Raw genomic sequence first — 14,574 nt, forward strand, 5'->3', positions numbered from 1 at the left:
CTGACCCGCTCTATCTCACTCGGGTGTGGGATCGGTGGTGTGGCTCAGGCCACAGACGGGCCAGTCCTGCCTCCTTCAGGACCCAAGCAGGCATAGCCAAGAAGACAGGTGGCACAGTGGTTTGCCCCACAGGCTCTGGAGCCAGATGTCTCGGGGTCCGATGAGCAACTTCTTAGCAGCTCTGCCAGCTGGGCTGGTTACTCAGTACACAAGTCTACACCATCTGGAAACAGGGCTGCCGTAATGCCCCCTTCTGTGTCACATAGCTGCTCTGAGGATTCAGTGAAGCAAACCCAAGGGGAAGACTCAGCTCGGGGAGCATGCCCTGCTCTGTCGCAGACCTGGCACCAAAAAGCCTTGAGCAAGCTGACTTCCTTCCTAAACCTCCGCTTCTTCGTCACCACCCTGGAGAACTGATCAGAAATGAAGCACGTAGTAAGAGCTGATGAATGGCAGACATTTGGTTCAGCCCTGTGTCTAGTCCAGGAAGCTTTTGCATGGTTTTTTTCCCCCCTGATCTGAATCTGGGGTCTTCTGGACCCTCTTCCCAAGGTTTCTGTCATCACTTGGTGTGGGAGACTTGACCAAGGTCACTGCCAGACTGGAGCCTTGCTGGGGTCGGTGCTGGATGTAAAGGGCCCCCATGCAACCCTTCTTCCAGCTCACACTGTCCTGACCACAGGGCTGATTGCGACTGGCCTTGAGGTCCACTGAGACCCACAGATCATTTTCTCAGTCTTTCCCACAAAATGTTATCCCTGCTCTTCCTGTGCTGGGGGAGAGAGTGGAAGAGCAGCACCTTGAATTTTCTAGTTTTTTTAAACTCTTGTTCCTCCTTCCCCGGCTTCCCCCAAGACCTTTCCTTCTGTTGACTCTTAAATTTTTTTTTTTTCAACGTTTATTTATTTTTGGGACAGAGAGAGACAGAGCATGAACGGGGGAGGGGCAGAGAGAGAGGGAGACACAGAATCGGAAACAGGCTCCAGGCTCTGAGCCATCAGCCCAGAGCCCGACGCGGGGCTCGAACTCACGGACCGCGAGATCGTGACCTGGCTGAAGTCGGACGCTTAACCGACTGCGCCACCCAGGCGCCCCTCCTTCTGTTGACTCTTAATAAAATCTGAGGGTCTGACCGGATATGGCTTGAGAAATGAAGGTTAAAAGGTGAGGTGACTTGAGTAAGGTCGTGAGTGTTGGCTGGGAGAGTATGCTCTGACATCTTCTCCCTCCTGACACTGAGCTAAACTTGTCGTGCAACAAAGCCAAGTTCCAATCGCTGGTGAGAGGGAAGATGGCAACTCTAGAAACTTCTAGGAAGCTGCCAAGATGGTCCTGGAGGCCCTGGTGGACAAAGGACAGAGGGCCTGGTAGAAGCCATCAGTTCCCTGGGGAGACACTGGGATGCTTTGGGCTGGGCAGGCAGTATCCTGGGGAGGGGCACTGCCATGGGCAGTGTGTGTGTGTGTGTGTGTGTGCGCGCGCAAATCTCAGACACACATGCATGTACAAGTTCCCCACTGGGACCGGGGCTTCTCTGCTTTAGCTGAGTTGGGACTGGGGTCAGGCCAGCTCCTGCCAGCTTCCTTGACTTGGGTTTGGGTTATTTCCCATGGGTCATAGGAGTCTCTATGTAGCTCTAGAAACTTAGACTCCCTAGAAGCTTGTCCAGCCCAACTGCTTCAATGCCCGTCAGGGCAACTGGCCCAGAGCCTAGGAGGGACTTAACCTGGGCTCTCAGTAGGATCTTTCCAGTCCAGGGTTCTTTTCATGGTATTGCATCGCCCCCAAGGGCCCCCACGAGAGGTTCCTACTGGTCACTGTGCTCACGTCAGATATGCCCACATCAGAGGGCTGACTTGGCCTGGGTCAGAGCTCTGCCCTTCAAGGGATGGTGTATTCTTGAGGTCAAGACAGCGCATTCAGGTACCACGTTTCTCAAGGCCATGGGATCGGGCTGACGGGCCCTCCATAGCTCCACCTGCCCCCAGAGGGCTCACGAGGAAGACGCAATGCCCATGACGTTCCGTGTGCCCTGTGCCGGCAATGCCACTGCCCTCTGTCTGCCTGCAGGTCCCTGGCCCTGGGCCAGCAGTACACCTCGCTGGGCTCGCAGCCCCTGCTCTGCGGCTCCATCCCAGGCCTGGTCCCCAAGCAGCTGCGCTTCTGCCGCAATTACATCGAGATCATGCCCAGCGTGGCCGAGGGCGTGAAGCTGGGCATCCAGGAGTGCCAGCACCAGTTCCGGGGCCGCCGCTGGAACTGCACCACCATAGACGACAGCCTGGCCATCTTCGGGCCCGTCCTAGACAAAGGTACTGTCTCTGGGCTGAGTAGGAGGTGGGTGAGGGGCTAGATTGGGGGAGGGCATGAGGACACGTGAGCCTTCCACCTCAGCAGGCCTCAGTTCCCAGCCCAGGGTCCCCAGGAGAGGGCCATAAAGCCGGTACCGGCCACAGCCTCCACAGGAGTGGGCGGGCTCCCTCTCTGGATGGATCCAGTTGGGTCACCTTGGCTGCCACACCTTCCCAGGTGCCACTGGAGGTTGAGCAGCCTGGAGATGCTCTGTCTCCTGAGATCCTAGGACAGGAGAGGTGGCCATGGCCTTCCTCCCCGCTCCCGGCTGCACAGTGGAGGGGGCAGGCCTTGATGTGGACAGTTGCGACATTTTGCCAACACTGTGTTAAGTGCTATGCAAATCTAGCTTTTGGGTGGGATGAGGGCATCACCACTTCTAGGTCCCTTCCTTCTAGAAAATTCTGGAGTTGAGGAAACTGCCTGGAGCTGGTGGCATTGCATTGCCCCCAAGGTTTCAGGGAGAAGATCCCGCTGGTCGCCATGTGCCCTGCAAGCTGGACGTGCCCAAGGACTGTGGAGGGGCTACTGGGCGTGCTGGTGTCCCGGTAACTTTCCAGCCCTCCTGCCACCCAGGAGTCTAACCCGCTGTACCTGAAATGAATGGGGTTCACCCAACTTGACTTCAAACATGACCAAAAGAGAGCGAGCGGTAGGGGGGCAACTGCTCCCAAGAAGGGGACTTTGGGGCTGTGAGTTCTGGGCTGAAGATGGGCAACTCTGAGGAACTGCAGTGTCCAGGAATGTAGTGACCCCAGCTGGCCTCCAAGGAGCCACCGCTCCCCCCCCCCCCCCCGGCCCTGCAGCAACTTGAACCCTCTGGACCACCACCAGGGCTTTGCCTTTGCCACCCAAATTGGTGAGCCTGGCCCTCCCTCCTTCTACAAAACTGTATTCATAGCCAGAAGGAAAAGGGATCTGAGAGCCAGGTGGATCTGACAGGGAGTGGGTGGCAAGTGGGGGGACGGAACCCTACATTGAGTGTGTCGTGCCCCCTTTACCTGTGTCTCAAGTGTGCTGAGTCGGTCTGACCTACAGGCCATTGTCAAGGGACAGAAGGGCAATTAGCGAATCAATGGATGATGGTTCTGTTTACGCTTCTATTACCAAAGCTAATTATTCCTTGTTTACATAAAAGGTTTGGCCTCTAATTGGGGCCAAGTGGCGGCGGTTTGCATTTCAAACCTGATCTTGCCGGTGTGTCGGTCTCACCGCCTTCCGGTGCCCCACCTCGGGCCAGGGAGCGCTTAATCAAACAGCCTGGCGTCTAGACGCGCTCCCCAAAAGCAAGACTCGCCTTCTGATTGCTTTGACCCTCTTGGGACGTTTGGCAATGAAAATCGGGCCCTTTGAGCTTATTCCCCATTCACGTCCGTGTTTAACGTTTTAAATCGCCGTTGTGGGTTCTGGTACCTGCCCCTTCAACATCCTAAATTGCAAGAGGGCAGTTTTGTGTTGGGCCGGGGCTGGGAGCTGGGTAACTTGCCCGAAACTCTAGGAATTTGATGAAGCCGAGGAGGGTCTGGGAAAAGGGCCCACGCACGCGCTGGCGCCCAGAGCCCGGGCCGTGAACCGGGTTCGAACCCTGCCCTGGGCTCCACGCTGGCGCGCGGCCCTTGGCCAGCCGCCAAGCCGTGCGGGCCGCCAAGAGTTAATTTCTACCACCTTCCGGCTTGGAGAGCCAGGGTGGCAGGGCCCGGTCCCCGGGGCGCGCCTCTTCCGCGGAGGCCGAGGCCCACTCCCCACGGGTTGGCCGGCCCGGGGACTCGCACCGCGCGCCCGTGGGGCGGGGGCCGCGGGGGTCGGCGGCCGGAAGGCGACGGGGCCGCGACGGCGGGGCGCGGGCGAGCCGGGGATCGCGTTCCGCGGGCGGGGCGGCGCGGGCGGCCCGGAGGGGCTTAGGCGGCTTGAAAGGGGCCCGAGCGCCGCCCCCCACCGCGCGGCCCGGCCCCGCGCCCGCTGCGGCCGCCGCGCCATTCACACGCCCTCTGGCCATTCGGCGCGGCGCGGGGGCGGGGGGCGCCGCTTCAATGGGGATTTCGCGGGCCGGCGCCGGGGCCGGGGGCGCGGCCCGGCCGCGGGAGCCGCCCGTTGCTACGCGGTGGCGGCCGGCCCGGCGGCCCGGGCCCGGCGGCCGCATTATGCGGGTAATGCGGTGTGACACCGCGCGAACAAAGGCGGATTGAGCGGCCCAGCGGGCCCCGCCGGACGGGGACCGGCACAGCGGGGCTGTCAGCGCCGCTCCCAGGCTAATCCCCGCCCCGCCCCCGCCGCCCCCGCGTCCCCGGGGCTGGGAACCGAGCGCGGCCCGGGGCCCGGGCGCCGCCGCCGCCGCCGGGAGAGGCCGCGGGCCCGGCCGGAAGCGAGGCGCTGGGTCCTCGGCGCCGCCGTCCCCGGGCCGCCCGGGGAGGGGGGGGGGCTGGAACGGGGGGCGCGGAGAGCGGGGCGGTGGGGCTCGGGCCCCCGGCCTTGGTGGCTCGCGGCCGCGGTCCGCCTGGGCTGCGCGGGCTCGCTGCGCCGGCGGGGCGGTCCGTGGAAGCGGGACGGGCGGCTCCTCTGCAGGTGGCCCATGAGGCCACCAGGCTCCCCGCTTGTGTGCGGGGGGGGGGGGCGGGGGGCGGGCGCGATCTCCCTCCGCACTCAGGACAGCGAGCCTGGCTCCTAAGCTGGCCCGCGTGGCCTTGGGCAGGTCACCTCCGGTTCTGGGTGCCTCGCCCGCGGGGAGAGAGGTAGTTGGACTGTCGTCTCCCAGGCCTTCGCCCCGTGGTCGTCAATGTCTGCATCTGTAAAACAGGCCTATGTTAAGACTTTCTGCCTCGTGGTTAAGAGGATTAAATGAGCTAACGCACCCGAAGGGCAGAATCTGGTGCATACTGACTGAGAGCTCAAAGGTGGTTATCAGGATAAGGAGGCTAGGGGGACACCCCTAAGAATTTCTCCTTTCCCTTCACGGGACCCTGGGGCAGAACCAAGGGAACTGCCTTGTTTTCTGATCCTCCTGGTGGTGGTGGGCAGAGGGCTCGGGATGCAGGTCACTGCCGTCCTGGTCAGGAGGTCTGGTGACAGAGGGAACTTATACCCGTTTTACAGAGAGGGTAACTGAGGCTCAGAAAAGGAAAGGGTCTGCCCAAGGGCATCCTGACTACGTTTAGGTGGTGGGTTCCCAGGCTGCCCGCCCGCAGACCTCAGGCTCTCTCAGGAGTGGGGGTGCTCAGGCGTGTGCTGTGGTCTCTGGAATTTGGGCAGATGGAAGGCAGGGGGCCTGGGGCTAGGCCAGAGCAGGACTACTTTATCTCTTCAGCAACCTGCCAGAGCTATAGTACCCACCGCTGTTTTTAACAGCCTCGGTTTGGCCCTGTAGCAGGTGTTGAGGCCCCGAGTTGATCAGTTACTGCCCTGGGCCTCAGTTTGCTCATCTGTAAAGTGGGGGTACCTCAGAGACTGGGCCAGTCAAAGGGGGTCGGAAGGGCACCTAGGTTCCTCCCTCTGTCCTCGGGGCCTTCTTCCCGACTGGGGAGGTCGAGGCAGAGAGGCTGCCCCCCGGGACCCGGCCTGAGCAATGCCCTCCCCGCAGCCACCCGCGAGTCGGCCTTCGTGCACGCCATCGCCTCTGCCGGCGTGGCCTTCGCCGTCACGCGCTCCTGTGCCGAGGGCACCTCCACCATCTGCGGCTGCGACTCGCATCACAAGGGGCCGCCAGGCGAGGGCTGGAAGTGGGGCGGCTGCAGCGAGGACGCCGACTTCGGGGTGCTCGTGTCCCGGGAGTTCGCGGACGCGCGCGAGAACAGGCCGGACGCGCGCTCGGCCATGAACAAGCACAACAACGAGGCGGGCCGCACGGTGAGCTGCGGCCGCCCTCGCCCCGACCCTGCCCGGTACCCCTTTTCGGACCCTGTGCCTGCCCCTCCCGGCTGGCCCCACCCCTGCCCCACCCTACCCTTCTGGTGCTTCTTGTACATGCGGGCTCCCTGCTCTCCTCTTTCCCCCTGGTGGAGCCTGTCCCCCCCCCCCCACCACCACCACGCCCCACAATCACCCCTTCCGTTCACCCTCCGTTCTCCTTGGGCTGTTCCCCTGCGCGCCCGCCCGCCCACCTTCCCCAGGGGTGCGTCAACTCGGGAGTGTGGCGGCCCCGTGGCGCAGGTACCCGCCAGCCCATCCAGTGCACTTGGGCAGCCTGTGCAGGGCTGTGAAAACCGGTGGGCTTGGCTTTGAGTTCAACCTCCACCCCTTCCTCTGGTGGTTTGACCTAGGGCGAGTCACTTACGCTCCCAGCCTCAGTTTCCCCATCTGTTAAACGGGGATCACAATCCCTATTTCCTGCAGCTTTGGAAAATGGCTGCGATTTCTGCCAATGCTTGGGCTGTGAAGGGGAGGGAGACGATGGTCATCGTTTTTAGGTCCGCACCTCGGTCCCCAATCCGTTGTCTTCCCGGCACCCAGTAGGCTCGGAGAAGGCTCCAGGGATGGGGGTGGGCGGGGGCAGAGTGGGAGGGCCTAGGTGTACTCCCAGGTGGGGTCGTTCCGGGGGCCAGCTGCCACTCCTCTTCCCCAGACCATCCTGGACCACATGCACCTCAAGTGCAAGTGCCACGGGCTGTCAGGCAGCTGCGAGGTCAAGACCTGCTGGTGGGCCCAGCCCGACTTCCGCGCCATCGGCGACTTCCTCAAGGACAAGTACGACAGCGCCTCCGAGATGGTGGTGGAGAAGCACCGCGAATCCCGCGGCTGGGTGGAGACCCTCCGCGCCAAGTACGCGCTCTTCAAGCCGCCCACCGAGAGGGACCTGGTCTACTACGAGAACTCCCCCAACTTCTGCGAGCCCAACCCCGAGACGGGCTCCTTTGGCACCAGGGACCGGACTTGCAATGTCACCTCCCATGGCATCGATGGCTGCGACCTGCTCTGCTGTGGCCGTGGCCACAACACGAGGACGGAGAAGCGGAAGGAGAAATGTCACTGCATCTTCCACTGGTGCTGCTACGTGAGCTGTCAGGAGTGCATCCGCATCTACGATGTACACACCTGCAAGTAGGGAGCCAGGTAGGGTGGCGGGGTGGGGAGCGGGGGAGGGGGGGCAGGGGGCAGGGAACTGGATTTGCCCCTCGCCCCTTCTCCAGCAGCCTGCTTCTATTCCTGAGTCACCCAAGGCACACAAGTTTCCAGGGACGAATTAGGAAGCCAGGATTTCCCAAGCTTCGGTGGCAATGATCCTTGGACCGCTTTCCTGCGCGGACTGCCCAAAGCACAGATAACAGCGAGAGTGTGCACACAAGGCGGCAAGCAATTGATTAACATTTGTACACAAGTTAGTCACTTATGAGCCAGGTCAGACTTTTGCGTGGCCACTGGCTGTCATTGCTGAGCATCTGTGGCGCCAGAGGAGGGACACTGGGGTTGGAAGCCAGGACACCTGACTTCTGGTCCCAGTGTTGCCCTGTTCCAGGAACTCCCTAATTTCCTGTTCTTCCGCTTTCGTGGGTCTCCGTTTCCTTACCGTAAAACAAGGGGGTTAAAATACTTGACATAGCAGGCCAAAGATCCTCTTTTACCCCCGGGGCAGAGTCATTTTTGCATCCACCTTGAACGGAGAGGGCAAGTTTTTGCACAAGCATAAATCCTACCGACCTGGAGGAGGTGGGTGGGGGGAAGCGGTGTATGTAAGCCCATATCCTGACAGATCTAAAGCTTGGGTGGGGCGGGGGCACTCTGAGCGAGTTTATGGAAGGGGATGGGGAGGAGGAGGGATTCAAGTTCAGAGTGATGGTGGTGAGTAATCAAGGGATCAAAGGCTGGTGGATTATGTTCCCAAGCTTCCCAGAGGTGGCCTGCGTGGGAGACACGCAGGTGCCAGGCCCCTGTGTCCATAGGTCCCCAGCATAGTTCAGGACCGATGGAGGGTGGTCCTCGAGTCTTGGAGGTGGAAGGGCTGAGGCCACTATGCCCCTTCTCCCTCTTCTCTGCCCTGAGAGGGAGCCTAGTCTATAAAGTCATGAGCCCTGGTCCAGCTGCCACCGCTTGCCGGCCGGGGGGGACCAAGACAAGAGCGTTTTTACAGAGCTGCCTCCTTATCTGCCATCCTCCCCAGAGGTGCTGTGGGGGACCAATGAAAGGACACTGGGGACAGTGCTTGGTTCACTGCAAAGAACTCGCCTGCCTGGATCATCCCCTCACCCCCCCTCCCGGGGGCAGGGCAGGAAAGAGCACCCCACCAGGTGATGCAATTCCCCAGAGGGCACTTCAGAGCTGGTGGCGCACGTCTAGGCTGTGCAGGCCTGGGGGCGGGGCCGGGCCTCCCTGAGGCTTGGGGGAACCCAGGTCATGGTCATGGGGAGAGCTCTGGGTGAAGGGGACTCACTCAGCCCATCTGCGAGGCCCCTCCGTGTAGCTCAGGTTACGACCTGGCCGGGATGGAGCCCGGAAAGGCAGCGGGAGGCACTTGGAAGTTGGTGGTACTTTCTTGGTGTCTGAGTAAGTGCAGTGTGGCCAGTGGAAAGAGGACAGAGGTGGCTCCAGCTCCATCACGTACCAGCCGTGGAACCCCAAAGCCCAGCGTCCCCATCTGTGCAGTGATGGTGGGAGCCTAACATAAGTGTCGTGAGGCTCAAATGAGCCACCAGGGGTGTATGTTTGTCTGAATCTCCTACTAACAGAGAGGGACAGAGGCCATCAGAGAGCCGTGACATGAGGGTGTCTTCATGCGGTGAGATGGTGTCATCACCTGGCCAAGTTTCATTTCTTGCTTCTCACGATAGAAGAGTTAGCGACCGTGAGAGAGCTCACAGGCCCATTGTAGCATGGCCACTATGGCCAGAGGCAACGTGGTGTCCCCACCATCAAGCAGGACGTGGCCATTCTGAGAGGGAGCTTTGGGGAAGTCAGAATTTCAGAACACTCACACTGGACATCTGTCTGGCTTACCCATTGCCGGGGTCGGAACACTGAGCCCGGGTCTCTGCCTCCAGGAAGCTTCGTGTGTGGCAACTGCAGAGGCCGTAGCAGCAGCAGCCCAGGTCCCATCAGTGGCTCTAGGGGGCTCTAGGGGGTCGTTGGTTCAGACCCGCAGCTGCGTCCCAGCACGTCCCCTCCTCCAGGTGGGCAGCCAAGAAGAGCCATCTGCCAAGCAGAGAAGGAGGTGTCTTGACCCTCAGGCTCCAGAAAATCCCCTGCCTTCCGCCCCTGGGGTTAGTACTGACCCTAAGAGGTATCAGTACATCTGCAGCCCTCTTTTCTCCCATTTCTGAAGTAGAATAGTGTTTTTTTCCAGCCTTATAAAAGTGCTACGTAGACACGTTTTCAAGATGCCACGTCTAGGTAGATCGGGTCCCCAGGCCCCTCCTCTCCGGTCACTCTGGAGCCCTTGCTCTGGGACGAGTAGAGGACTCTCTCCCAATGTGGTGCCCTTTGAACAAACACTCTACTTGTTGAGTGATTTGGGACGAGCTGTTGAGCTTCTCTGTGCCCTGGCTCCCTCGTTTGTGAACTGGGGACAAGAGCCAGTCCCTCACGGGGTCGTCGTACGGCTGTATACACAGGGCCTGGCACATGGTCCGAGGAGGCGGCAAAGATTCCCAGGCTAAGCAGAGCCGACCTCCGAGAGCGACTTCCCCCAAGCCTGCTGCTTGATCAGAAGCCACAGGCCCAAGATTGGCTGAGACCTGGTTATCTCTCCCGTCGTTTCATCCACACTGACGCCATGGGCAAGATGGGAACTTTCAAGACAGGCCGGCAGGGACATGTGCCCTCCACCCGCTGGGTGGGGAGCGAGCCCCAGTCAAATGGCTTTCTACCACAGGAAGGCCAGAGATTCCTGGGCCCCCCTGGGTGGGGAAAACATCTTCTCCATTGCTTGTAGCTTCTGGGTCTCATGCTTTACCCCTCATTTCCTCCCTTGGCAAGTACCGGGTTTATTCCTTGTTATTCAGATGTTGTGAGCCCAGTAAGCTGGACAGGTCTCTGGACAAGAGTCAGGTGGCCTGGCTGGCCCCAAGTGCTGGATCCGTCACTAACTTGCTGCAAAACCTTGAACATGTCCCTTTAATCTGGCTGAGCCTCGGTTTCTGCCCCCGGAAAATAATCTTCCCTTGGTCTTGTCAGCTCCCTGAGGAGTGGAGGGTTGATCGGGGATGCCCACGAAAGCGCTTTGGGGCTCAAATCCTTTATGAGACGGAAGTACACAAATGAGTAAGATGTGCACTTTGGTGCTCTCCTGAGAAGGAATTATTCGCGGTTAATTAAATAGACGTGCTCCTGTGTGGACGGCTCATCATCAAACTATCGGTGCGACAGGGAAGCACAGGGCACGGGTCCACTCTCGGTGGGAATGGGGCGGGGGGGCTAGACTGGCAGGGTTCCCCCGGGGTCTACACAGGGCAGATTCTTGCAAGAGGACAGCTGCCCACGCCCGGGCTCCCTGCTGCCTGAGCTCCCAGCTAGAAGGTGGGGCAGGTAGGATTTGGATCCACATCGGTGGTGGCTAAAGCCCTACCGTTCCTGTTTAAATCTCGCACCCTTCCTCAGGGGCAGGCCCCAAAGCAGAGGAGGGCAGGGGGTATGGAAAAGCCACTTAAGTGCCCCCGTTAGCCCCCGGGCACACGAGAAGTGTCGAGAAGCGTCGAGGTCGCCTGTCATCAGCCTCGGATCTCAGCCCCCCAACGGGTGGTTTCTCTGAGAAAGGCATTGCGTCTCTTAATTCTTCCTCTTTGTTTTCCAAAGGGCAGTGGGAACGGGTGAAGTGTGTGGCTGGGCAGATTCACCGAAGTCCCATGGGAAGCAGGACCTGGAGCCGGGCTCAGCCCTCAGCACCAGACAGCAAGGAACCCGGACTGTTGCCAGACGCCCGTGCGGTAAATTACCTGGACCCGAGCCGCCCGCTGACGGGGAGGCCCCCCTCGCGCTCTCTCTTAAGTCTCTCACCCTGCTCTGGATGGTGTGTGGTTTTTAAAGAAGGGGCTTTCTCTTTAGTTCTCTAGGGTCTGATAGGAACGGACCCCAGGCTTCTCTTTGCACATGTTAAAGAAAATAAAAAATGGAAAAAAAAAAATTCTACTCCGACAGAACAGGCTGGGCTACCGTGAGCTCTCTGCCCGGTGGTGAAGACTTCAGCACGGGCAAGATTCTGTTTCCAGACCGCTCCTTCTGGTGATGCGCCAAGACGCCCGTGAGGTGGGAGTTACGAAGTAGGACAGACCCCTGCAGTCTCCTTTTCTCCGTCTCCTCCTGTGCAAATCTGATGTCCTTCCACATTCTGACAAAAGCCATAGGTTGAGCTAGGATAAAGTGGTAGGGAGGCCCAAGGCGATTGTGGGAGTAGGATTTTGAGTTTCGAAGAACCAGGAGCGCTGGGTGGCCTGGTAAGCTGTTTGAAAGGCAGCCGTGTGTTCTGTCTCGTTTTCTCTGTAACCCGGTTCTGCACAAGAGGCTCTTAGGACCTGCAGTCAGAGCCGCTCCCCCTCTTGTTGCCCATTCTGCGGTTTCCACCAGTAACGCGGGACGGTGGGGTTGTTTTGCTTGTTTTGTTTTTGTTGGTTTTCAGAGGATGATGTAAATAGGTTATGTTTCAAGGGGGCCGGCCTTCTGCAGCTCCAGTAGCTTCCTAAAGCAACAAGTGGTACCTTTAGACGGGGCCGTTCAATCCCTCCCAGCCCGGCTCACCGGCAGATTCTCCACAAAAACAAGTCCAGGTAGAGTGGCTGGGAGTCTAGGCCACCTTGGTAGAAGTTAGACAAAGGGTCAGGGAGTGGCGATCTGGTCCCGAAGTTCCAATTTGGTGACTCATAGACGGGGGAGGGGGCCGGGGGGGGGGTTAAAAGTCGCTCCTTCGTCTCCTCTCTGAAGCAGACACGTCTTCTGGCCTCCTTTTCTCTCTTTGGCCTGTGTGGGTAAACAGAAGCGCCGAGTTCTTTAACACGCACCCTCCGGCCTCGCCTGCACGCGGACACCACACCCACCCGCGCAGTTACCAAGGATCAGGGTTGGGTGTCCGAAGCGGGGCAAGCGGTCACTCGGTCCCTCGGGTAAAGCCTCTCACGGCCGAGTTCCCCTTGCTCTTTGCTGGTCCTCTGGCGCGTCCTGAAGGAGGCTAGCAGAATGGAGGCAGGCGGATCGGACAGTATGAATCGATGCAGCTGTGTCTTAAGGAGAATCGGGAAGAATAGTCCAGAACAAAGTCGTTTCTTCCTTTTCTCCCTTCTCTCTCTGGTCTGCCTCACGCTGACCTAAGGTTCCGGGGTCTTCCCGCTTGCCCAGGCAGGCTTGCCGCCACCATCTAGAAGCCATGCCCGCCCTCTTGAATCCGCTGGCAACGAGCCCTGATAAAGATCCACACCCCATCCCCTCTCCAGAGAGTCTGAAATGCCCCTCCCCACCTCACCTTAGACTGAAGTTTTAAATCATGTCAACCAGATGATGCTTGCTTTATGTGAGAATTATTTCAGCAGAATGGATACAAATTTTCAAAAACAGTCTTTTCATATCTATGTATTCTATATTAAAAGTGATAAAGTCATGTTTCTGGGGCGTATTCAAGTAGCTGACAAGTAATTATTTAATAATAGTACATTGAGTGCATTGTAATTATTCTTGCCGTAGTCAGGTAATAGTATCCAACAGAAATTTCCTACCAACCTGCTGTATCCAAAGTTTTGTAAAAAGTTGTAGAAGTTGTTGATCTTTTTGATTTTATATTCAAAAAGTCTCTTTTTATAAATATTATTTATTATACAATGTATATACCTTTGAGTTAACTAAGATTATATATTATATAAATATATATATATTTGGAGAAAATATATTTCATCATGCAGTTTTTTTCTGTTAAGTCATTAAAGAGAAGGTAAACAAACTTAAAACGGATACATTGTACCGTGTGTGGAGTTTCCAGATTAATGCTCAGGAGGTCGAGAGTGTCCGATTCTGGATGTGCTGGCCTCCACCTGCACCCTTAAGTTAGTGCCCCAAATCAAAGCCATTCCCTCTGTTCTCTAAGCGGGATCATCGGAGACATCAGGGTCAGTAGGTCTGATCCACTGCAGGGCTTTCTTACAGGCTTACTTTGCTCTAAGTCAACATCCAACAGATAATTCCCAGTTTTGCAAGTAAGCAGTTGGGCGCTAATGCTTTTCATAGACTCAGGCACCTCCACTGCACAAATTAATGTCACAGACACTCAGAGATGTGGCTCCAGGCCAGCAGACCACGGGGTTGGTTAATCCTTTCCTCACCCATGTTTTCAACTCCATTTATTGGGAAAATAGGATTTGCTCTATTGAAAATGAAACTTGACTGGAAATGGCTCCCCCCGCTGCTAGCTAATCTACAGAAGGGGTAGGTGGGTCAGGAAGATGAAGTGGTGTGCCCTAGCCTCTGGGTGGCCTGGAACAGGTGTCATTTGCAGCTTGAGATGGGGCAAAAAGGACTCCCCAGTGGGCACGCTCTGGGAAGGGCATTCTCTCCTCAAAACGCTGCTTCAAAAGGACTCACCTGAGACTCCCAAGCAATGCTTTCTCAACAGTGAGAGGCTATAACTCGGTTTTATGACAATAGACGATCCTTTGGTCTTCAGACCTACCCATAAAATGTCACCTTCGGTTTATGTAGCACGGCTAAAATGCTTTTGCTTTTCCTTTCTCCTGATTTACCTTTATTAGAAGCAAATCTTACTCATCTCACTGCATAGAAAAACATAAAAATAAAGCGGTCTGCCCTGTGTGGTGGTGACGGGCTGTCTCGTGCTACAGTTCAGGCCTCTAACCTTCGATTAGGAATGGCTACTACAAGTTCATGAATTTTACTGTGCCCGTTACGTGTCTTTATTTAGTCCCTGAAAAGCTTAAACCACAAAAATGGTGGTATCGGCGGCACAAGAAATCGGACGTGGAAAGTATACGGAAATCTCTGTATGTTACAGCCCTGCTCATCTTGTACTTGAACTTTGACAGAAAGCCAATACTCATCTACCCCAGCATTCTGGGTATTTTTTTTTTTTTTTTAACCTAGAAGATTGCCAAATATTTAAATGGTCCCTATTCATACTTACCAAGGCCATTTGTAATCCTTTCTATGATTAATCATATACTATGATTAAAGAGAACACAGTTTATTGCAGTGCTTGAACGTTCAGTTTCTCCATAAGTATAAATACTAATAAACATCTAAAAACAAGAGGAAGTTTTAAAAAAATAAAGATCCAAGGGGCGCCTGGGTGGCTCAGTCGGCTAAGCG

General features: G+C 57.3%; 1 protein-coding gene across 1 annotated transcript; it reads left to right on the plus strand.

Moving 5' to 3' along the window:
* Positions 1 to 1,326: 1,326 nt before the first annotated feature.
* WNT3 (Wnt family member 3) lies at positions 1,327 to 11,181 on the plus strand. The gene is made up of 5 exons (XM_032595711.1): positions 1,327 to 1,367; positions 2,071 to 2,312; positions 5,927 to 6,192; positions 6,908 to 7,395; positions 11,068 to 11,181. The coding sequence occupies exons 1-4, from the start codon at positions 1,327 to 1,329 to the stop codon at positions 7,385 to 7,387; spliced, it is 1,029 nt and encodes a 342-aa protein (XP_032451602.1). The 3' UTR covers positions 7,388 to 7,395; positions 11,068 to 11,181.
* Positions 11,182 to 14,574: the final 3,393 nt, after the last annotated feature.

This window comes from Lynx canadensis, chromosome E1 (assembly GCF_007474595.2).
Source record: "Lynx canadensis isolate LIC74 chromosome E1, mLynCan4.pri.v2, whole genome shotgun sequence".
NCBI classification, from domain to species: domain Eukaryota; kingdom Metazoa; phylum Chordata; class Mammalia; order Carnivora; family Felidae; genus Lynx; species Lynx canadensis.